Source organism: Squalius cephalus (assembly GCF_949319135.1).
Source record: "Squalius cephalus genome assembly, chromosome: 4".
Classification (NCBI taxonomy): Eukaryota; Metazoa; Chordata; class Actinopteri; order Cypriniformes; family Leuciscidae; genus Squalius; species Squalius cephalus.
This window is the reverse complement of record NC_137125.1, coordinates 37,530,410-37,554,143: the sequence shown is the minus strand read 5'-3', so window position 1 is coordinate 37,554,143 and position 23,734 is coordinate 37,530,410. Positions and strand designations below refer to the sequence as shown.

Here is a 23,734-nt window from a genome sequence, read left to right as displayed (position 1 = left end):
AAATCTCTAAGGAGAGAATAAGCTACCCCCCCCCCCCAGACATAACAAACAATGGTAGTGTCCAATTAGGCCACCTCCCCCATAAAGCTGCTCCTGCTTCAAGGCAGCCGACTTCCTGGCTCTCTCCCGGGTGTGGAATCCAACACTGGTAAGCTCAGAAACAAACAATTATAAACAGAATGACAATCCAAAAGTAACTAATGGTGCGCGCTCCCAAAAATATACTTCTGTATGGTCAACTAAATAAAGTATAATGTATATGAAATGATCTACGTGTCCTGTGAGTCATTTATAACTAAAATATTTGCAACAAATGTATAATGTGTATGAAACAAAAGTATATAAACTAATCCTAAAGAAAAACAGCATCAACTCAGGAAAAATATAAGTGCATGAGGTTACCGCTCTTGAACTGGTTGTGAGGCCATGGCTGTGGCCATCACATAGTTAAGCAGCAAGTTACGTCGTTGTATGGAAAACGCACCACTGGTTGGTAGAAACATTGAACGAAGGCAAAATCACTAGGTTTCAAAATCCAACAGCGGGCATAACAAAAATGTTGGTTTGTTCTTCACATAAAGGTTTTGTATAGCCTTAGAAACCTTGGGATATTATGCAAGAATCATATGAACTACTTTCATAGTGCTTGGTCGCAATCTACTTTTGTTGAATGGAAACAAGCAGCTTGGACATTCTGCCGAACACCTCCTTTTGTGTTCCATGGCGAGTAGAATTTTCAGAACTATTCCTTTGAGGCAGTTAGCCACTAGAGGAAAGAGAAGAGGATATCCAGAAAAATGCAGCACATCAGAGACAAGCTAACGAAACCCAGGCGGCAAGAAAACTGAAAGCAAGTCGGGCTGAACAAAATCAGGGCAAGAGCGCGAGGAGGGAGTGAAAAAAAATTCAATATATTTTTAATCTCGCGGATGTAATGTGATTGCACAGATGCCGTAGGCTGCAGATTTCATAAGCCAGATCACATTTCAGACAGATGGGGTCGGGGTGCTTGCGTTCAGGCCGATCTGCATGGCTCTGGGAGAAGTTAATGAAGGAGACAGAAACACAATGCCCTGTAATGACTTTAATGCCTTCACCCGGGGATTCCTTTGCTGGCCCTTGGGGGCCCAGAAGGACCAAATCATGTTAGTGTAAAGCGTTGATTGCTCTTTTCTCTTGTCAGGCTGAGTTTGAAGACCAAAGGATGAAGAAACAGTGCTAAATATTCATCAGGTTTCATTGTTTTATGTTGTGTGGTTTCGCACGTTTTCTAGGGTTTAGGCCTTTCTTTCATCCACCCCACCCAATGCCTTGCTCCCTTTCCTGTCTAATATGGTAGATATATTTCTTGTCCAAGTCTCTACCAGCTGGTACTCCAGTTGGTAACCTACTTAAACCAGCTTGGACCTGCTAATGACCATACATGAACAAGCTCAGATCAGTTACAAACCAAATAAAACCATCAACCAAGTAAAAATGTACTGAATTTTTCACTGGTTCAATCAAAATTGAATAACTTTCTCCTCCTTTTTTCCGCTTATGACGCTTACGTGATGTAGGCTATTGGATTATGTTAACCAATAACCACACTCCAAAAAATGCCTTTCTTACTTAGTAATTTTGTCTTGTATCCAGTCCAAAATATCGAAAACAATTCTTAAATAAAGAGGTCTTTACTAACGTAGTAAAATACCATAAGATATAATGTCTTGTTTTCTGGTTAAAACAAGCAAAAATATCTGCAAATGGGGTAAGAAAAATAATCTTGTTTCTGTTTGAATTTAATTATTTTTGCAGTGCAGATACCTGTGACCACTTTTAAACTCATTGCAAACTTATATTCAACTTTGGCTTCATTCTGATTTATAACTCTCACTTTTTATATCCAATCAACCCATTATATGTTTAATGTCAAGTTTCACATGAAAGTACACCACATTGCATTTAAATAGCTTGCAAACTATGATTCACACTAAGTTTTAGTTGGCTATAAGCTGGATTTTCCAGTTGGGAAACCTGCGCTTACAAATTCTCATGAATCAGCAAAAAGACAGGCTACTTCCAAAGCACAGCAGTTTTCATTCAAATTATAATAAATCTTATAATACTCAACTGAACTGCCCAGAAAACAAAGTCAGTGTTGTCAACAGAATGTACCAACTGTTTTTTGTCATTTTGTGGATTTGACTGGATCATTTGGAATTCAAGTTCCTGGGATGGTGACCGGAAATGGCGGCGTTACCCCTGGTAGTATAACTAGTGTTTTCATGGTAACGGCAGTGTTGAGAGCCAGGGGAATAAAGATCTGATTATTCTCCCAGACCTTTGTTCTCGGTTAAGAGGAAAATATGTGTTTTCGAGTGTGCAGATGCATGTGTGTATTTTGCTTAATCTGACATGCAATATGCACGTTATTCACGTGAAACAATTAATGAAATACAACTTTTTTTTCCTGGTATGGTTATGATTTGTATGATTTTATTATTATTTTGTTTCTTATTTTAGTGTTTCTTACTACAACATCTAACACCATAGTATTATCTGAAGTACTTCAGAGCTATAAATGACATATTCATACAATAACATGTTACATAATTTAAAATAATACTATTTTCTGTTTTTAAAGGGGTGGTTGATGGTATGATTTCACTTTTCTAACTTTAGTTAGTGTGTAATGTTGCTGTCTGAGCATAAACAACATCTACAAAGTTACAATGCTCAAAGTTCAAAGCAAAGGGATATATTTGCTTTTAAATAAATTCCTTTTTTAAGGACTACAACAAATAGCTGGTAGGGACTACACGACATTCCTCCCAGGTTAGTGACATCACCAACCCCGCCCCCGGGAACGTGATTTATAGATTATCATGACAGAATATGCCAATCAATGACTAGATAACTACACATAAGTTACATGAATTCATCAACTAACCATTCAAAAATGTCCTGTTGCTTCTACATGTTGTCACTTCTTCTTGAATCTCTCCATCATTGTCTGACTCCGGTTTGAACATATAAGGCTAAACGTTTTTGAAATGTTCAGTGCATGTCGGTGTGAGGTAAAAGGACACAAACTCTTGAAGCTCCGCCCTCTGTGCCGGGAGCAGCAGCTCATTTGCATTTAAAGTAACAGACACAAAACGGTGCGTTTTTTGCTTACCCTCAAAAAGTGAAAATTTGTATATGCTATATAAATATATCTGTGGGGTAAAACTTCACATACACACTCTGGGGACATCAAAGATTTATTTTACATCTTGTGAAAAGGGCATTATACCACCCTAATATAATACCATAGTATGCATAGTATAATACCATTACTGTACCACTATAGTACATTTAAAGTATTTTTTTAGAGTAACAACTTTACACATGTTCAGTGTACCATGTTAAGTGAACATTTTTCTTTCAGACTGTAATATACACACACCAAAGGCTGTAATGCTGTAATGATCTTAGTAATGGCGTTATTAAGTCGACCGGAGTGACGACACTTAGCACTGGGCATGAGCGGCCCAGTGTTTTTGTTATTACTATGACAACAAAATGAGGACATCTGTGAAAAAAGAGGTCCCCCTCTCCTGTTACAGACATAAAGACACAAACATCCCCTCTTTCACACACACGTGCACACACACACATCTTGAACACATCTACAGTACTGCTTTAGTGGCCACATGCCTCTTTCAAGATCAGGTGACTGCAGGACTCAAGTCTCTGCAGGAAGATTGGTGGGATGAATTCTGTCAGAGAAAATTTACCACGGTGTTAAACTCCAGCTGCGTTGTGGCTATCTGCTTTCCTCTCTGATAGAGTTTGAAAGCCCTAAACTCATGACACACTAATAAATTTCCCCAGACTTGTTTAAACCCACATTCATCCACACACACACACCCCCACCCACAATCCCCCTACACAGCGATAAATACTGTTATATCAGCCGCCAAGGGTTCTCACAAAAATATATTATTTATATATTTCTGCAACAATATTGTATAACATAAAAATAAGCCCTACTCTTAAAAGCACACAGTTGTCCCTACAGTAATAACACACACACACACTCTTTCTTTTGTAAGTTTTGATGGTTTTATAAGGCACACAGAGGACATCCTTGTAAAAAAACTTCTAGCTGCAAGTTCCTCCGGCTTGCCATACCATGCTCAAAGTGTGCCATATATGATCATATTGTGTTATAGTATTCTATTGAGTACCTTAGAGTACCATGTAAATACCACGAAATATGAAAATGGTAACCATTTAATACCATAATATCAAAGCACCAATGTATCATGACAAAATACATCACTACACTATAGCAGTTTTTTTTAAAGAAACTTACACATAACTATTAAGACTATGCACGTGCAGGTCTCTGAAGATGCATTAGACACTGAACACATTCATAAAGTGAAATGATAGGATGGATTGTGGCATCTGCATTTTTAAAGGTCACATGAGACCAGACTGAAACCAAATGTTACAGCGTCTCTGAGTAACTTGCACATGGACACATATTCACATGGACAGAACATGATTTGTGTCAGCATGTGTTGCAACAAGTGTGTATCCACGTATGTGTGTGTTGGAGAACATGTGTACGCACGTATAAAATGTCTACATTAGCATGCGGGAATGTGTCTCACTATAGGCGAAGAATGTTTAATGGTAGTTCTGTGTGTTTATGTGAGACATTCTGCAACAGCTGTGTAATGAGCTATTTGTATAATTGAGAACGTAATCTCATAGAGGCCATCCCGCTTTTTAATGTTGGCAAAAGGTCTGGTCTACTTTGCAACTTTTTCTGGCCAAGACTTGCCCACTTAAGACAGGAAGCAACTATCTGACTGACATGTAAAATGACCAACCACAGCTTGTTTTGATTTTACGTGGAATTTTTCCTGAAATGCCAAAAAAATTCAAAAATAAAAAACCATTGGTAACCTACCTTGTAAACTCAAGCCAGTCAGATCAGAGTTTACTAGATTGAGAAATTACTTGCCATTTTAGTGTGCAATATGAATCAGACTGTGGGCACATGTCCTTGTCTAGCCAATATAACCGCATCGTTTCCAACCAACTTATATCATAAACTGGGGTGGGGGGGTGGGGGGGGGGGGTGGGATTCAGCTGTCATTTTGACATTTGTGGAGTAAATACTGGCAGACACATGTAGATAAAGAGTGAAATTAAATCGAACCATATCATTAAATGCCCATCAAATAACTAAATGACTTACGGCAGAACTAGCAAATGAGTTTATCGTGCCGAAAATATTCCGCCAATGTTGCAGAAACATATTCCATTAGTTTCAGACCTATTAAAAGGGTCTGCACTTATTAGAGGACAATTTTCTGTCAACGGTTAGACACTTTGTAGTCTAACTAGTTTTCTGTTGCACTTAAGAGCACCTAAACACACAAATAGGCCCACACGAACCGATATATGAAAGCACACACACACACACCCCTGGTTAATTGCAGTGGCTGGAAAAGCATCATTAAGTAAAAGCGAGGAAATACATTTCTTAATGCGACTTAGTAATGCCCGGCCAATCAGACGGCATCAAAGGAATTAATGAGGGTGCTTTTGGGCCTAACATGAGAATGTATTTAATGCGAGAACACACATACACATCCTAAACGCCACATGGATGCTTGGCCTCTCTCTCTTCCTTCAAACAGAGAGATGAAAGTAGTGTGGCAGGGAAGAGAGCGGTGTGCCAGTGCCCTGAGGCCCAGCGGACACACACACATGAACACGCACTCTTTTACACACTTTAGCAAGCACAAGGGTAAAGGAATGAAATACAGTGTGATGTTGGTATTTGTGGTAAATACAGTGGTTTATAAGCTGAAATATTATATGTTTGTAACATCTCACTATTAACATAATCGTTTAATTATTTATGACCAAACCGTCTTTAAAGATCCCATAAAATCAACAGTTTTGTTGTTTTTAGTCTGGTCTATTAGCTTTGAGGCTAATCCGTATGCCAGTGTACTCTTAAAACCTTTTGCGCACCAGTGTACTTCCGTGTAATAAAATGCTCTCTAGATTGAGGACATCCCCTTTCCTTAAAGTATAAATATCAGATGGCTTTGACTAGCAATAGCAAGTAGTAAATATTGGTTCCTCAGCTCAGATTGTCTTTGGAAGTGTTGGGAGAGCAATTTTGAAACTGTAGCAAGCATATCAAACTACAAACAACTCATATTTTAAAGCAGATTACTTGTGTGAAAATGTAGATATCAACACTATAACTTACTGAGAAAATGAAGCTAGTAGAGCTACTGTCATGAAGCTGGAAAATGTAGTTATGCTAATAGCATCATTACTTTTAGCTTCTAGCTATTATTGCCCATGCAACAAGGCCTTTGGTTGTGGTGATGCTTGTACGTTATTTTGTACCTCAAGAATCAATTGTTTGCGAACAAAGTGGCTGGAATTTATGTATTTTTTTTTAAGTGTCTTCATTACTTTCACTTATGGTACAAACGTTTAAGTGTGTGCTTAAAATAAACGCTATTTCCTATTACAAAGGAAACCCAACAATATGTCTCACCCCAACTTCCTTAAAGGGATAGTTCACCCAAAAATGAAGATTCTGTCATCATTAACTCACCCTCAAGTTGTTCCAAACCTGTAAGAATTTCTTTCTTCTGCTGAACTCAAAAGAAGATATTTTGAAGAACTTCGGTAACCAAACAGTTGATGGAACCCATTGACTTCCATAGTATATATATTTTATTAACTGTTCATTTTTGGGTGAACTATCCCTTTAATGGGAAATTGGGGTTGTTATTTTGATAGCAGTCAAAGTAAAATTGTACATGTGCAGAGCTGCAGACACATGCACACACTGATGTTGAGTGTGTGTGGAGAGTGAGACTGATATTGTAAATAGAAAGGGATGGTTATGGCCATGAAACATGCACACTCTCTCACATACACTGTAGAGCTCTTGAGTTCTTGTCCCTGAAAGAAGCACAACACAGGACATACATGATAGTGATCACATAAGGCGAGGCAAGGCAAGTTTATATCTAAATGTATATATGCTATAGCACATTTCATACACTATGGCAATTCAAAGTGCTTTACATAGAAAGGAATTAAAATAATCACACTATGGCAATTCAAAGTGCTTTGCATAGAAAATAAACACAAAATAAGGGAAGTTATAAAAGGAATTAAAATAGAGAAATTAAATTAATTAGAGTAAAATGAATTAAAGTAGTAAAAAGATGATACATAGAATAAACTTCTCATCTGGCAAAACACCGGTGTATCTTATTTTGCATATAGTTTTACTCTTACACTGTGTCTGTGGTGTTTATTCGGCGCGCCTAAGAATTCCATTCGACGTATCCGATGGACCCGATTTTTCCCAAAAATTGGACAGGAGGAGCTCTAGGACTGACTCATGGGTTAACCTCGGGTTCCAAAAAAACCCATACGTTCGGAAGCTCTAGAAATGGAGTCGATCCAGAACCTCGAGTTTAATTGACACATCAAACTCACTACTCCACCACAGACCCAGGTCATCAGCATTGTTTCATCTTTCAATTTCCCCAATTAAGTGGTTTCTGTTTCTCTCTTACCCAATTCTCAGTGCCATTTGAGTTCTGTTTAGAATCAAAAGGAAGAATACAGTGCAGTCAGTCGGACATTTATAAAAATAATTAAAAGAGATAAACTGGCAAAACACTGGTGTATCATATTTTGTACAGCTGCTTGTTATACTGTGAGATTATCCCATGTGGATTGTACTGTCTGTGGTGATCTTTCGACATAAACCCATCCATAACCTGACAGCATCTATCTTTCTGTCTCAACACTCCTTTCATCCTCTCCCCCACTGTCTCTCATTCTCACTCGCCCTTTCTTTAGGTCAGCATGTCACGCTGGGGATCAGGTCATTACGAGCAACGACCGGGAAAGAATTGTCACCTGGTCTATGGATGTATGTGTATGTCTCTGTGTGTGTATGACAATGTGGTAATGCAGGTTTGGACATGTTGCATAGCAAATGCTGGGATGTCATTCAAGGTTAGTTCTCCATCTGTTTTCCCTCTTACTGAACCCCTTCTGGAACATGAGATTATGTGTATGTGGTACCTAGGTAGGCAAAGCACACCAAACAAATGAATTGTAAAGTTTTTCTTAAAGCAGAAAAAAACTGAAATCAAGAGAGATTGTATATGTGCGACGGTGACTATGGAACGGAAAAGATGGAAGTGCACCGCTTAGGCCGCGGGGGAGCAGGCGCCAACACTATTGCAATTACGAGAGAGAATGAGAGTGTAGAATCGTGCTGTGATTCGGTGTGTGCATGAGCACGCCAGGGCGAAGGGGTTGTGTATGCTTGTTGTTGTGTGTGCGGGAACGCGTCTATGTGTGTCTCGTAGCAGTAATTGTAATGGGACTCAAGGGGTCTGGTTTTGGCTGCCTCGGCGGCCCTCCACTTTCATTCCACACCTTCCCCCATAATTAGGATCCGAGAAGGCCTGGTAATGTCCAGCCTCCTGGGGCCGTCTCACTCGCTCAGTCTCAGATAAGAGCCCTCGCTCTGGGCACACAGGTCAGCGTGTAGCCCTCGGAGAGGGCCGGAAACACATTTAGCCAGGGCGAGTCATCCGACCGACTCTGAGCACCTGGCCGCTACACACACTGATTTCTGTGTATCCAAGAGCAAACAGCAAATGAGTAGAATGATTTCTCCCACATTCCACATCTCATCATCTTCCACATCATCGTTAAAAGGCTGGTTATTGACCATAAATTTGATCAAGCCATTGTCACATAAGAGATGCACTTCTGATTGGCTATAAAGAGATCTCATTAGAACAAAGGCATGATCAGATATAAACCCAGCCTGATAGGCTAATAAACGCAGACATGGGGCGCGCTGCCAGTAATGTGTTTCTGCTCGTAATTTTTTATGGGGATGTTTGGGAAGGCATTAACAGGAAAGATGGGCGCTTGCTGTGCATAACAGTGCTGTGATAGGAGGTACAAGGTTGTGTGAACGCAGATGTGTTCACACTTAACCAGATCTTGGAAGCACAGAGAAAGGAACCACTGGCAACCGCAGAGAAGATCGAATCAGTGGTGTTATCTGAGTTTTGGCAAGACTGCTGGCAGAACATTGGCACGGTCTCGTGCATATGCTGCAGAGGGTTTTTGATCATGCGCTTGTGGCAGTCGAAAGGTATAAACGATTGACTGAAGACAACTGAAAATGACAGGGTAAACAGTTCAGTTTCCACCAAGGAAGAATTGCTGAGCCAGATTTTTGACTATTGCTATTAAGTCTGGTCCACATTGCAGCTCGTTCGGGACAAGAATGGCCACTTAAGCCTGGGGTATGCTTTGTTTTTCTGCCTCCGTAACATCTTTCTGAGTATACTCCATTGAGCATGAACTTGAAAGGACACGTTTGACACATGCATTGTTTGCCCTGCTTGACTGATACTTTACCTGACCTGCAAACTGACAGTACAGAGTTGAAGTTCAAACTCAAGATGTACATACATGTGTATCTACTGACCTCCTTCTTCTGTATCTTCTGATTTTGTTTCAGCCTACATCTTCTATTGTTTTATTGGCATTTTCCAACTTTTTTTTTGATTAGTTCTGGGTTTCTCAACTCTGCCCCCGAAGGTCTTCATTCCTGCAAAGTTTAGCTCCTACCCTGATCAAACAAGTGTGAACAATCAAGGGCAGTAATTGAAATTGCTCCTTTACCCCCATTCACTAACTTGGAATTTGTACTGCTTCTATTCACTAACATTACTCAACTAATATAGTCCACTTGAGGGAGTGAATAAAAAACGAGTAAGCGGATTTGGAGTGTGTCCGAAGGGCTGTGGACACCATTATCTGGCGAGAAGCAGGAACTTTCCTCACAGTGCATTGGAATTCTTTAACAGAGAGGTCTTGACCCCCGCTCCTGGAGACCCACTGCCCTATAGAGGTGAACTACGACCCTAATCAAACACACCTGAACCAGCTAATCAAGGTATTCGGATTGCTTGAAAATCACAGGCTGGTGTGTTAAAGGATGAGGGTTTAAAGGGTTGATGACCCCTGCTCTAGTGACTAGCTGTTGAGTTGCACACTATTGAGGTGCATTATGGGATTGAATGTGTGCACTCAGTGTCCACTATGGTTCCAGACTTTTGTGTCACATCGATTGAGTAATTAAACTTAAATAAATGTATCTCAATAGCAATGCATTTTGATTCGAACCCTTCACAAATATACCCTAAAGTAACTAACAAACTTTGTGAAATCATTGATATCTGTGAGAATAAAGTTGAATTTTACAGGTGAGCTCAAGGATATTAAGCGCCTCAAAATAAACCCCTCTTGAACGTCTTTCAAAAACTGAATACAGCAAACACTGTCAATCTGGCAACCAGTTTTAACCTGGGAATGTGCTCTACTTTTCCCCCCAACTTGAACCTAACTCCTAGTAAACATGTAAAGTCATCTAATCACATTGGAACTGGATATTTTTCTGAGTTATATGCATCTGACAGCTAGAGAACAGTCCTTGGACGTGCCGTCTGAGGCTATCACGTGGGTATCTCTCACACACACAAATGTGTTTCAATCATTACAAGTGCTCAGCAATAACAATTATTATGATGATGCTGATGCTAATGATGATGATGATCTTCAGACCCCTGGGGATGAAGACAGCGAGAGATCCCCAGGCTGCTGCAGAATTATGGAGGAGAAGGCGGAAGAAGTAAAGAGAAGACAGGAAGAAGAGAAAGTATTTTGCTAAAGTTTGTTGATGAGGTTGGCCATGCGTAGCTGATACAGTCATATCAGTATGACATTAAGCCAGCGTAACCACGGAAACACACATGGGGATTATATCAAAGAGAGAAAAACAGAAGAAGAGCAGAGAAGCAGAAATTAAAAGAGTAAAAATATGGCAGGGTGTTGCCTAGACTCCAGCTGTGCGTGTGTGTGTGTGTGTGTGCGCGTATCAGCCTGCTCATTAGTGCTTAGAGACGACAGGAAACAGACATACTTGTCTTCCTGTGGAAACATAAAAAAAAGGAAAGTTTAAGTGTATGCTCTACTAAAATATCACCCCACACACACACACACACAGCCCAAGCTCAGTCACCTGACTTTAATCAGACCTAAGACTCCACTTAACCAACATACAACCTGAGCTCAGCACAGCTGGCAAAATACTGTCGCCATCTTGCTCACAGGCACACAAAGACACACACTTCCGACTTTCACTTAAGTCTCAGTTTTAACCAGAAAGACAAGTAAAAATAGTTCCAGTACTGATTATACTCAATCTATTCTACCGCAAGCACACCCAAATAAGGGTGGTATATTTTTTGTAAGAATAGATATGCCCTGAAATGTGCATTTTTATGGCCTTAAGAATACAAGAATAAGCATTTTTTATAGGCCTATAGGTCTGTTCACTCACCATCTGTTATTATACTAGTTTGCACCAAAGTATAAAAGGTTGTTAGTGATCTAAAAAACACTAGAAAGTGGACTAAAGTCGACCAAAATGAGAGAATATATATATATATATATATATATATATATATATATATATATATATATATATATATATATATATATATATATATTAAAATGTAATTATATGATTAAGTAATTGCATTTTATTTTAAATAATATACACATTTATAATATTAAATATAATTTAAAATGCTTTTAATGTTTATATTCCTACCTCTGTGCAATATGTTTACCAATCCTTAAAGGAAATCATACATTTATCGTTTGATTCCAGGTTCAATGTGAATAAGTGACTTTTCAGATGCATTTCACTGCAAATGGTTTGACCAAAAATGTATCAAAATTACTTGTATTACAATTATTCGGCAGTCAAATTTTCATGATCGTAACAGCCCTAATGTACTCTCACATGTGATAAGCCAACATCACCTATAAGAACACACACACACACACACACAAAAAAAAACATAGTCTCTGGCATGGGACCACATGCTGGATTTTAATCTCCAGGGACTGAAAGTCACTGGGCCATGCCGGGATAAGTTTTGTGTGTGTGTGTGTGTGTGTGTGTGTGTGTGTGTGTGTGTGTGTGTGTGTGTGTGTGTGTGTGTGTGTGTGTGTGTGTGTGTGTGTGTGTGTGTGTGTGCATGTGTGCATGTGTGAGTGTGTGTGATCTCTTTAACAAGCGTAAGGCCCATCTTTCTCTCAGCAGTGGAGTGAAACATAAAACACAGTACAGACAGCTACAATTAAGATTAAACACACACACACAACACAGCTGGAGTCAAGAACTTCCTGTGTGAGCGCTAGCTAATGTAACGGCACACACACACACACACACACACACACACACACACACACACACACACACACACAAGTGTGTTCTCAGCTGGGGTTAAGGGATAGAGGACTTTGCAGACAGCCAGCGAGGCAAAACAACGAAGGATAAAAGGAAAGAAAAAGAGACAAGAGAGGAAAAAAAATACTAGATGCTAGCATGTTTAGCTTAGCTCAGCTATCACAGTGTCAGCCTAAAGACGAAGAAAACGCTTGAGGTAAAATGTGAACTCAAAGCGATATCCATGTCCAAAGGACAACACATAAACTTCAGAAACTGTCTGATAATTTCACAAGGTCTTAAAAGATTGTAGGAAGATTGTCATTTCCTGTCAGACATTATTTAAAAACAACAACAAAAACACACATTATAGGTCTACATAAGCACACGTATAAATTAGTTTTCTGTACTCCAGTGGTCTGTAATGGAAATGTATTTGTCCAGTCAATTAATTACAATCTCATTCACCACGTTTTTAACATGTAGATATGCATGTCACAGTAAAATGGAGGTCAACCTCTTCCCACAAACCTTTTTAAACTGTGCCGTAAAAACCTAACAAATGATATCAGCGTGTGGCCAAAGAGAGAGATTGTTTCCCTCTTGCATGTGTGTGTGTGTGTGTGTGTGTGTGTGTGTGTGTGTGTCATCTCTCTCTCCCAAAGCAAAGCATCTGGAAAGACACTTCGTTCTTTTTAATAAAGGAGTGCAGTGAACATGAGGAGTGTTTCTCTGTAAATATGCATGAGGCTGCAGAATCCAGGCACTTCAACAATAATCCTGCTCTACTGTTGACTGAGAATTTCATAAAGCAGCACACACTCACATATAAACGACATGGTGTTCATACGCAGCCAAGAGTGCCAAAATATATTTCCCCCAGTGCATTTATAATGTAATATTCAGAGTTCCCAGATGCTACATGCTAAACTAAGACTAAATTTTGAGTTCAAGAGTGTTAGAATAGAATTAAGAAAGAGTCTGTATTTGGTTATACACAGCTTATGCTTTACAGTATGTGCCTAATTTTTAGATTGTTTCGCAAAACTCTAAATTAACATTATTAAGTTCAGAGAGAAGGTCAATGCGGGACTCGGACAAAGAGTATGAATGCCACAAATGAATGTCATGAGACTTTCGTATTTAGCATCTACCACAAAACACCCATATGAAGAACTAACAGTCAGTGATATCTTGCTTACGTTTGCCCCCAAACCTTACAAAACCTAATCATTTTAAGATTGTTTGACAAAACCTGAAATGAACATTTACTGCCAAGTTTAGCGGGAATCTAAATAAAGAGTAGTAATGCCAAATATGAATCGCATAAGACTTTAGCATTAGCATCTAAACACAACCACAAAACACCTTCTTGTTCTACACAAAACTGATACCTTACTAAATTGTGTCCCCATATCTGTCAAAATACATTAAGGAATGTCCTCAGGTCATAAATACAATAAAACAGGTCAAATAATAAAAACAAAAAACAAATCTTTAGCAGTTAGGTTCATGTTGTGTGCATGTACGTTTGTGAGAAAAGAGATGGTGCTACTTTCGACAGCAAGTTGAAACATCCGTTTGCTAGTTACATGGGTAGAAGTGCGTGTGCATGTGTGTGTGTGTGTGTGTGTGAAAGCTCTATGAATGGTTCCTGAAGTGCTCTCCTCAAACATAGCTGCAGCACATTCTCCTCTCTCAGAGCTAGCGTAGGAGGAAACCAGCACTGATATGCCTCTCTGGATTTCAACCTTATCATAGAAAACTGCCTACACACACAGAACGAGGGAGAGAGAGAGAGAGAGAGAGAGAGAGAGAGAGAGAGAGAGAGAGAGAGAGAGAGAGAGAGAGAGAGAGAGAGAGAGAGAGAGAGAGAGAGAGAGAGAGAGAGAGAGAGATGACAATAGGCTCTGTCTCTCTCTCAGACAGTCAGACGTTCAGGCCGGTTTTAATCATGGACATTCAGCGCGGCCTGAAAAGAGTCTCTGTCCTGAGCCCTGCACTCTCCTACGGCTTAAACAATGCACTGCACACACGCACACACACAGATTCTCATTAAAATCCTGTGACCATTTCCCAATTGCCTCAACAAGCCAAATGGGGGGTGGGTCGGTTTCTGTGTCTCACACAAACATACAGTCTCACATAAAATTCGGAATAACAAGAAATACTAAAGTACCATATCAGGAAACACCAGCAAATTTTACATCTCAAATGTTGCTCAGGAGGTATCAGATGTGTCTCCTAAAAGTCACATTTATGAGAATTAAAAAAAGACACACAAACAGAAAGAGAATCGAGATATAAAATTAAACTAAATATCATAACTCAGATCTTCAAAAAACGTTGCTGAGAAATACTTGAGTTCATATTGAGATCTCAGATTTGTATTGTATCTGGTGATTGTTTTGAAATGCAAAATATGTGTCTACTAGTTTTTTTTTTCCTCCTCACTAGAAAAATCTGACAAGCAGGACTAAGAGTTTCAAATAGAACCCCATTGAATCTCACTGCATTCTTTGAGAAACTATTGAGACATTAAAGAGATTTTTCTTTTGCACAGGAAATGTAAGGAGATTCTGTTTGTCAAGGATAGTGTTATTCGGGCCACAGGAAGTACAACGGCAGGTCTATAAAAAAAAAGTGATACGATTTCTCTCTGTCTCCATCCATCTCCTCTCGACTTTTATCTCTCGCTGTCTCATTCTTTCGAGCATCTATTGTTCTGTCTGCATTCATTTCCCTGTCTCTCTCTCTCCTTCAGCTGTAATTGTGATGGGTGAGCTGATAATTGTAATTACGTTCTCTAGGTAGAGAGTGTGTGTGCGTGTGTGTGTGTGTGTGTGTGTGTGTGTGAGGGGTGGGGGTTTAACTTCAAGGGGTGCAGACCCATCTGGGTAGCTCACGTAGCCTCCTAAAATGTCAGACTCTGGAACAATATTGGTAACACGCACAGACACACATACGCAGACAGCATAATGGGTAACACTGCCTAGACGGCGGAGGGCAGTGCATCGCCGCTCTGACTTGAGCCAATAATACAGAACTCTATTGGAGAGCAGCGGACCCAACGCACACACTCATCAAATGTTGTCTTCACCTCCAGCCTGCACTGCCACATCTCTTCCTCCACCGCTTCCTCATTAATGTGAGCTTTCACAGGGCAAGAGTACACAACTAACGAACTGAAAACAACAAATATACACTCACAGGAATTGATTTTACCTTAAAGGGGTCATCGGATGCCCATTTTCCACAAGTTGGTATGATTCTTTAGGGTCTTCATGTAAAGTTTGTAACATACTTTGGTTAAAATTTCTCAATGGTTGTGTAAAACACCCTTTTTACGTCCTCAAAAACAGCTCTGTTCACAGCGACCCGTTTCGGTGCATGTCTCTTTAAATGATAATGAGCAACTGCTCACCCCACCCCTCTCTTCTATTGTGGCAACACAAGACACATAAAGTGATGCCTTTGCAGACAGTATACAAATGGCTGAGGGAGGAAATATGCTAATACGGCACAGTCCGTCAGCGGTTGTGGGCGGAGCCTGAGCAATATGACATCATATTGCTCAGAAAATCCAAATGGCTTGATTATTGAGAGTGTTTAGACTTTTTGAAGATTAAAAAAAAAAGGAGTGAATGGATTTTTTATCTCTATTTTTATCTATCTATCTATCTATCTATCTATCTATCTATCTATCTATCTATCTATCTATCTATCTATCTATCTATCTATCTATCTATCTATCTATCTATCTATCTATCTATCTATCTATCTACCTGTCTATCTCTCTCTCTCTCTTTCTCTCTCTCTCTATCTCTATCTCTATCTCTATTTCTATCTGTCACGTTTATATGTGTATCTGGCTGTCTAGCTATCTATCTTTCTGTCAGTCTGATCAAACAGACTCTTCATCTGTCTCTCTGTATTTGTGACTACCTAGACAGACATATAGACAGATAGATAGACAGACAGATAAATATACAGACAGATAGACAGACAGACATATAGAAAGATAGATAGACAGACAGATATATATATATATATATATTGTAGGTTATTTATTCTAGATATGTTTGCTCAGTTAAGGAGCTTATTCTCTTCGTCGCGGCGCAGTGCCCAGACCTGACGGGTAGGAGTGACGTGCACGGCCGTGTGTGTCTGAGGCTGGTACAGGTGCAGAGATCAGCATGCAACGCCGTTCATCTGCGCCACCCGTCTGTGCGCCACTGTCTGCAGCCAGCCACTAATGCCGAGGATAAGGGACAGGCTAACGGCATGAGCCGCCCACACACACACACGCACGCGCACAGAAAAGCCACTCAGCCAGATAATTACGGATGCGTCCTGGGCAGAGGCTTAAACACACACTCTGAGCCGTTGCCGCTAACAGCGTTCATTAAAACCAACACTGCAAAGGTCAGAGGTCACCCACTGCTAAAGACGGATGCTTGCCACTCCATTGCCTCTCCATCGCTTCTCTCTCTCTCTGGCCTAAAAACAATTTGATTCCTTGTTTTACTAAAACGGGAGAAAGACAGAAGGATGTAAAAACACAACAAGAATGCAAGTTTACCTGCTATCAGGCGCAAGAACACCAAGTGTCGTGTTTAAATATGCCTCTAATCAAATCATCTCCCCCGCCTGCCTCTCCGCTAATTCAATAAAAGCAACAACTTGTCATTGTTATTTAAAGTAATTTTCAATGTAATCAAGTGGTATTAATAAGCATGCTGCCTCTCATTACCGACTCAACCTGCCTTCCGAAGCGCGCAGAGCACAGTGTGTGTGTGTCAGCGTGACAGAGAGGCTGTTGTGTGCCTGTATGTGTGTGTTAGGACATTATGCATGTGCTTGTGACTCATTGTGTGTGTGTGTCTGTGTGGGCGGACATGAGTTCCATGGTATTTTTGTTCTGGTTGCTTGCAGTGACAGAACGGAGTTGCATTTCTTGGCTTCGTTTTTCGCAAGACATTGGCGCAAGTTTGAGGAAGGTAAAAAGTTGCGGAGCTGAACACAATATTCTCATATTCACTTAGATTTGATAGATAGATAGATAGATAGATAGATAGATAGATAGATAGATAGATAGATAGATAGATAGATAGATAGATAGATAGATAGATAGATAGATAGATAGATAGATAGATAGAACACTATTATCTCAATGTGTTCTTTGGCATTTGCATGTAACAAAATTACATCAGTCCATCAAATTCTTTTGTAAATGATAAAACACATTTAATACAAACGATCTGCAAGTCTATTGTTCAAACGACATCCGTGTTAAAAATGCATCAAGCCCTCATGAAGGAAAAGTGGGATCATGACAGAGTGATCCTGCAGAGAGCTGAGCCCTAAAAAGAAATGAAGCACGTCGGAAATTTCCACTGCACTGATCCTAAGAAAAATCCGATATCGTTACGATGCGTCACATCCAAGATGATGTATTTGAACCAGGCTGAAATGATTGCAAGCGGGCGGCGAGATGTTCAGAGGTGTTGATTCGGTAGAAACTTGAGGAAACGCAGACGCTGGAGTTTTTTGTTTGCGTAGCACGTCAAAGTCGCACCCGGGAAAAAATCAACTTAATAGATAGCAAAAGTTATTTCTGGATCCAATTTTTATCTGCTCTCTATTTTCTCAGATTTACACTCAAATAAAGGACGACAGAAGAAAGGGGTTTGAACTAAAGGAGAGATAATGAGAACGTTAATTGGGTGCAACATAAACACACACACACACACGAGTGTGTGCTAATTAGACAACAGTGTTCTGGGTCGTCTGGTGGCTTCATTAGGCTGTAAAGAATGCCACAGTGTAGTGTACCCTAGAGTCACATAAGAAAGAGAGAAACGTAAAGAGAAGCAAAAGAAAAACTTAAGCTGGTCTTTATTAAGACGGTCCAACAGCTGCTCCTCTGGCTAATCTAGAGTCTCTACACTAATAAAGAAGAAAAGACAAATAGCGATCCATCACACATCCCCCTCATCAGCCCCTTCTCTCCGGCTCTGAACAGAAGATTATGCCCTGAACGGCTCTGGGGTGGAACCGTGATTGTGAGTGTCAGTCAGCGAGAAAGAAAAGGAACATACTGACTAATAGTGCTACATCGATCAGGAAATGTCTACTTAAATGCAGCAGTTGTCTGTCACCTACACAGTAAAGCTATTAAAACAGGACTGTGACTGTGTTCTAGTATGTATCAATACATAAAATAAAATAAAAAATCCAACAGCATGTGCACATTTGAGGATGTGCATGTATGTGCATTTTTGGTGCACTCAAGGCAGTGACCTGCTTATCGGAATAAATAATTGACCAAAAATAACACTTCTTCTGAGAGAGCACAGCGTGTCATCTTTATACCCTTGATCTATTTTCATAATTCAGTGTGGAATACAGTGGCGCCCCAATTTACAACAACCCAGAATCCTGAACTATATATGAAGATCCAGAGTGGTTCGCACTTCATACCCTCATTACAAATATGATCATGAACGCCTTTTTAAAGTGACATTAGAAATTCTGACTGAACCTCTTATTTATTTGTCCAAAACATCAGGGATGGAGCTTATGAAGTCAACACATTACTAAAATATTTATTTTATATAATGCAAATGTGCACAAAAATAGTGAATAACTTTTTAAAACTTTAATAATAATTAAGAATCTTATCTAATCTAATCTAATAATACTTTTTAATCTTATTTTTTGGGTCATATGCTGTCCTCTAAAAGCGTGCAGGCTTCCGAGAACTAAAGCGGAACAATCTGACATCATGACATGCTTTCTGTGGTTTCAGTTACCCTTTTATACTTCCCCAAAAACTTAGAGAACTGAGTTTACACAATGCCCATCTCACACCCTAGTCAACATTTTGGGCAGTTTTGAAAGCAGGTATGATGTCCAAAAATGCCAATAAATGTCCATAGATAAAGGTTAGGGTTAGGTTCAGCATGTCTATAATGTCCAGTCTTGGTAGCTCAGTTTGAGAAACACTTGATAAATATCCAAGAGTGTTTAACCAAAGACACACAAACAAACCGACTTTAAAGACGAACACTTGTTTGCGCAATAGCTTGAGATGCGCAATGCCATATCACATCAAGATCCTAAGGGGGTATTTAAAAAAAAAAAAAAAGAAGAAGTAGAAGAAAAAAAAAAAGTCGATTGAGTTAAAGTGCATTAATAAACTATTCTATATAAAGCTGAAAGCGATGCGCACCGCGTCTTCTCAGCATCAGCACCATCATCCCGCATCACAGATGAGATGAGATGAGATGAGACGCGCCCGGTCTGATAAACCTCCTCATTCCCGGTGAGTTCGGGGGAGGGCTTGGTCTCTCAAAGGGTTAATAAGACACTCCATGCGTCAGACACATGACAGTATATGTGCGAACTCAAGGGGGGGAAAAAAAGTCCCACACACACTTTTTCGAGTCGAAATGGCACACGCAACCGTGCGTAATTCTCACAACATTTGTGTTGGAGTCGAGCGGAAGAGCGCGTCCTCAGCGCGGGCAGATGGAGACACTAGCTCTCTCTCCGCATGCATGTTCGGGTCGGCTCGGGTCTTACCTTAACACGTTCCAGCTCTTGAGAGGGTCCAGGTCTGAGATTATAGAGACCATGCTTGAGGCTCGGGCAGCTCGGGCTTTGCTCGGACAGAATGCGGTTGATTGAGTGACTGAGTGAGCGCTGTTACTCCGACTGTCTCTCTGCACTGCTCTGAGTGTGATAAGCGCGGAGAACAGGCTCTCTTTCCTCCGCCCCTCACAATCACTTCAGCTCTCGCTCTCTCTCTCTCTCTCTCTCTCTCTCTCTCTCTCTCTCTCTCTCTCTCTCTCTCTCTCTCTCTCTCTCTGCCTCATGTCTTTACGAACCTCTGTGTAATATCCGAAACAACGTATGCAACCTATTGTAAAAAAAATTTTTACAGAGGATTTTATACAGACAGATCTCTATAACTCTGTGTTATGACTAGTGCCAACGAAACTAAACTGCCACAGACACTGTTCTCCATTTTAAAGTATAAATGTCAAAAGTCAAAATGGGTAAGTAGGCTCAGCAATAACACTTTACATGGTCACAATTTATATTAGGTGTACTTAAATTACAATTTAAGGCATTTGATACAGTTTTCTTTATGTGTGCTGTACATACTGCAAGTTATTGTTACTGTTTTTGAAAGAAGTCTCTTATGCTCACCAAGGCTGCATTTATTTGATCAAAAATACAGAAAAAACAGTAAAATTGTGAAATATTATTACAATTTAAAATAATGGTTTTCTGTTAATATACTTTAAAATATAGTTTATTACTGTGACGCAAAACTGAATTTTTATCAGCCATTACTCCAGTCTTCAGTGTCACATGATCCTTATGAAAGTCCCCATGAAATCAAAATTGACCCTATTTATTTTGTTAGCGCATATTACTCTTGTGGTGAACAATTAATCCGTGCAAATAAATATATATATAAAAAAAATCTGAAAAGTTACCATGGTAATCTTTAATCAAAATCTGAAAAGTTTCTTCCGGTCTGGAATGGCGTCTTTTTCTGATGACGTAGGTTTGACGGCTTGGTTTGAAAACGCTTAACCACTCCCCTCAAACCGTTAGTCTGCTATGAGCGGGAGATTGAGAGGAGGAGCGCTAAGTAAAACCCTGCCCTCTGTTCAATATTCCGTTTCACTTGGAAATACGTCATAACACTGGAGAAAAGTCGCTTGCAACTTCCGGTTCACGGGGACTTTAAGAAATCATTCTAATATGCTGATTTGATACTCAGTTATTATCAATGTTGGAAACAGTTGTGCTGCTTAATATTATTTTGGAACCTGATACATTGATAACAAATCATCATATTAGAATGATTTCTGAAGGATCATGTGACACTGAATGTCATAATGTACATAAAATAGATGTGCAAGTACATACTAAAGACATATAAAAAGAGGATTTTTCAGTGCCTATGTTACACATACAACAATGCATATTTAATTAATAAATTCATAACAATTACAATAGTGCTAAAAGGCCTAATAACAAAGTATACAAGTTGCTCAAAAAAAAAAAGAATCACATATTATTTACATCGTTATGCATTCATTAGTATTGTTCATTAGGCTACATACCAGATGTAGATACTTCAAAAAGTGAACTAAATGGCAAATTTTTACCAAACAAACTGAAATGCTGTTTTCCCACTAAATGTTTATTCAGAAAAAAAATGTTCGTAATAAGTGTACCCCTCTTTTTAATATCCTGACAATTGTTGATGTCCATGATGTCCTTAATGCGGTCAACCGCTGTAAAAGCCAAGGTCTCAGTCATTAAAAAAAGCCTATTGGAGCATACTTTGTTCAGTACCTTATAACACAATTAGTACATATTGAAACGTTTTTGTCGCAAACTGTAACAATGGCCAAGAACAGTTATTTGCATAACAGGTAAACTTTAAATGGCCATCTTAAAATGGAAATGTTGCTTTGTCATAAACTATTATTATAAGAAGAAGAAGAAGAAGAAGAAGAAAAAGCGGTTAGGTCTGTGAGTCAAATGAGAAGATAGACACCCATTCCACGTGACATTAATGTATCTGACAAGGCTTACTTCCTGTTTGACGCATCACCACATCCTGTTTTAGGGCTACCACCTTATCTGCGCTCTAACTGCAGATAAACTAACACACATAAACTATGGTAATTCTGATTAATAAAGGTAAAACTATACTTGAAGTGTTTGTTTTAATGTAATCCCTGCTTAGTTTTCTTATACATATCACATTCTTATATCATATGTGAATGAAAGAGGGTGAAATAAAGAAAGCTAACACATGCATGGAGCATGAGTTTCCTGTGTATCTCTTGCTCAATATCATCAGGTCAAAGTTCTCCTACTGGCTTGTTTTTACAGTAGCAGGGGGAAGAAAGGAATAAGAAACGACAATCTATCCTCTCTAAAAACATAATAATTCTATTCACATGAATGTTTGTAAGAGACATACTCAATTTAGACCTCTGACCTATTCCAAAGTAAGCCAGTATGTATGAGGATGATTCAGTTCTCTTGAAATTAAGTGCATGGACGCATTAAAACACTGGAACTGAGACTATTTATGTCTCTATTGCTTTATGTCTGCAACTGTAATGACTGTTGAGTTCGACTATATGACAGTGAGATCACAATTAACTCTTTCCCTGCCAGAATATTATTTTTAAGTTGCCATCCAGCGCCAGATCTTTCATGGGACCCAGAATATTTATATGTAAACAGTGAACATATTGTAGCAAAAGATAGAACAGAACCTTTGCTTAAAGGGGGCATATCATGCTAAATCCACTTTTTTAGCCCTTAAATGCATTTTGTTGTATATTTGGAGTGTTTAGAAGTACAGAAAAGTTGAAATTATTCTCTTCAGGTGCTTCGTTGATATCTTTATATTCTGTTTTGGCCTTATTTTTCAACCTGTTCAGATTTTTCTGTTATCTATGACGTTTTGTGAACTATTACGTCACAGTATTTGCAGCGGAACTGCCAAATAAGGACATTGACTTCCAGCCCAACACTTCGAGCAATCCGCCATTTTTATTTCTCGCTGCAATTTTGTAGTCCAAGCTAAAAGATGCAGAAGTAATGAGAGAGTAAGTTAAAATGTTCGGTTGTTGGATGTAGTAACCCACACGCTTCATTACACCGTCTAATGTAGATGAACTGCCGCGCTTGTGACAGGGCGCATGTTTAACTGAAAGAACGAGCAGAGAGAGAGAGACCCGGTCGCGCGCACACACTCTCTCTCTCTTCGGAGATCTCCCGTCTCCAAACTAGACGCTGTCTTGCTCTCTCTCCCTCGCACATATTAATCAAAATAAATCGACACGGTGGTAAAAGGTCGGAAGACCAAAGTTTCATGTGTAAATACAGTAACACACCATTGCGATACATCCATATGAAGACGTTGTTCTGCAGGTTCGTCGTCTTCATTTTCATCTCGCTCCGGCTCCGACTCTGGCTCGAACATGTAAGGCTGGGTGGACAAGTCTTCCGTTGTTGACATTTTGTTAATAACGTGTGAATAAAAAGTTTCTGTGCCGCTAGATAATCGTATCTCGGCTATCAAACTACAAAAATGGCCGAACGGGGTGGAGTTGAACCTCTGCATCCTGGAGAGGGGGCGGGGTATGACGTGTCTCAATTGTATTTAAAGAGACCGCACCAAAACGAGTTGCTCTCAGACGCACATCAGAAAAGGGGTAGAAAAGGGGCCTGTGGAGCTATAATAATGAGGAATTCAGACCCAAGCATTGCAGTTCCGCTTTATATAGACTACAAATGTATGATTTATATGTAAAAAGG

The 23,734-nt window shown here is 39.5% G+C and overlaps 1 protein-coding gene across 25 annotated transcripts in view; it reads right to left on the bottom strand.

Annotated features, from left to right (window-relative positions):
- The window catches only part of celf2 (cugbp, Elav-like family member 2), a 145,519-nt gene extending 125,304 nt beyond the window's left edge, over positions 1 to 20,215 (bottom strand). For 22 of the 25 annotated variants that reach the window (XM_079868362.1, XM_079868384.1, XM_079868387.1 and 19 more), the window contains exon 1: positions 19,955 to 20,142. In XM_079868362.1, the coding sequence (XP_079724488.1) occupies positions 19,955 to 20,007 (53 nt within the window). In that variant the 5' untranslated portion in view covers positions 20,008 to 20,142. Of the gene's footprint in view, positions 1 to 19,954 lie in introns of all 25 variants that reach the window. The other 3 variants (XM_079868341.1, XM_079868375.1, XM_079868374.1) reach the window with 3 other exon arrangements.
- Positions 20,216 to 23,734: the final 3,519 nt, after the last annotated feature.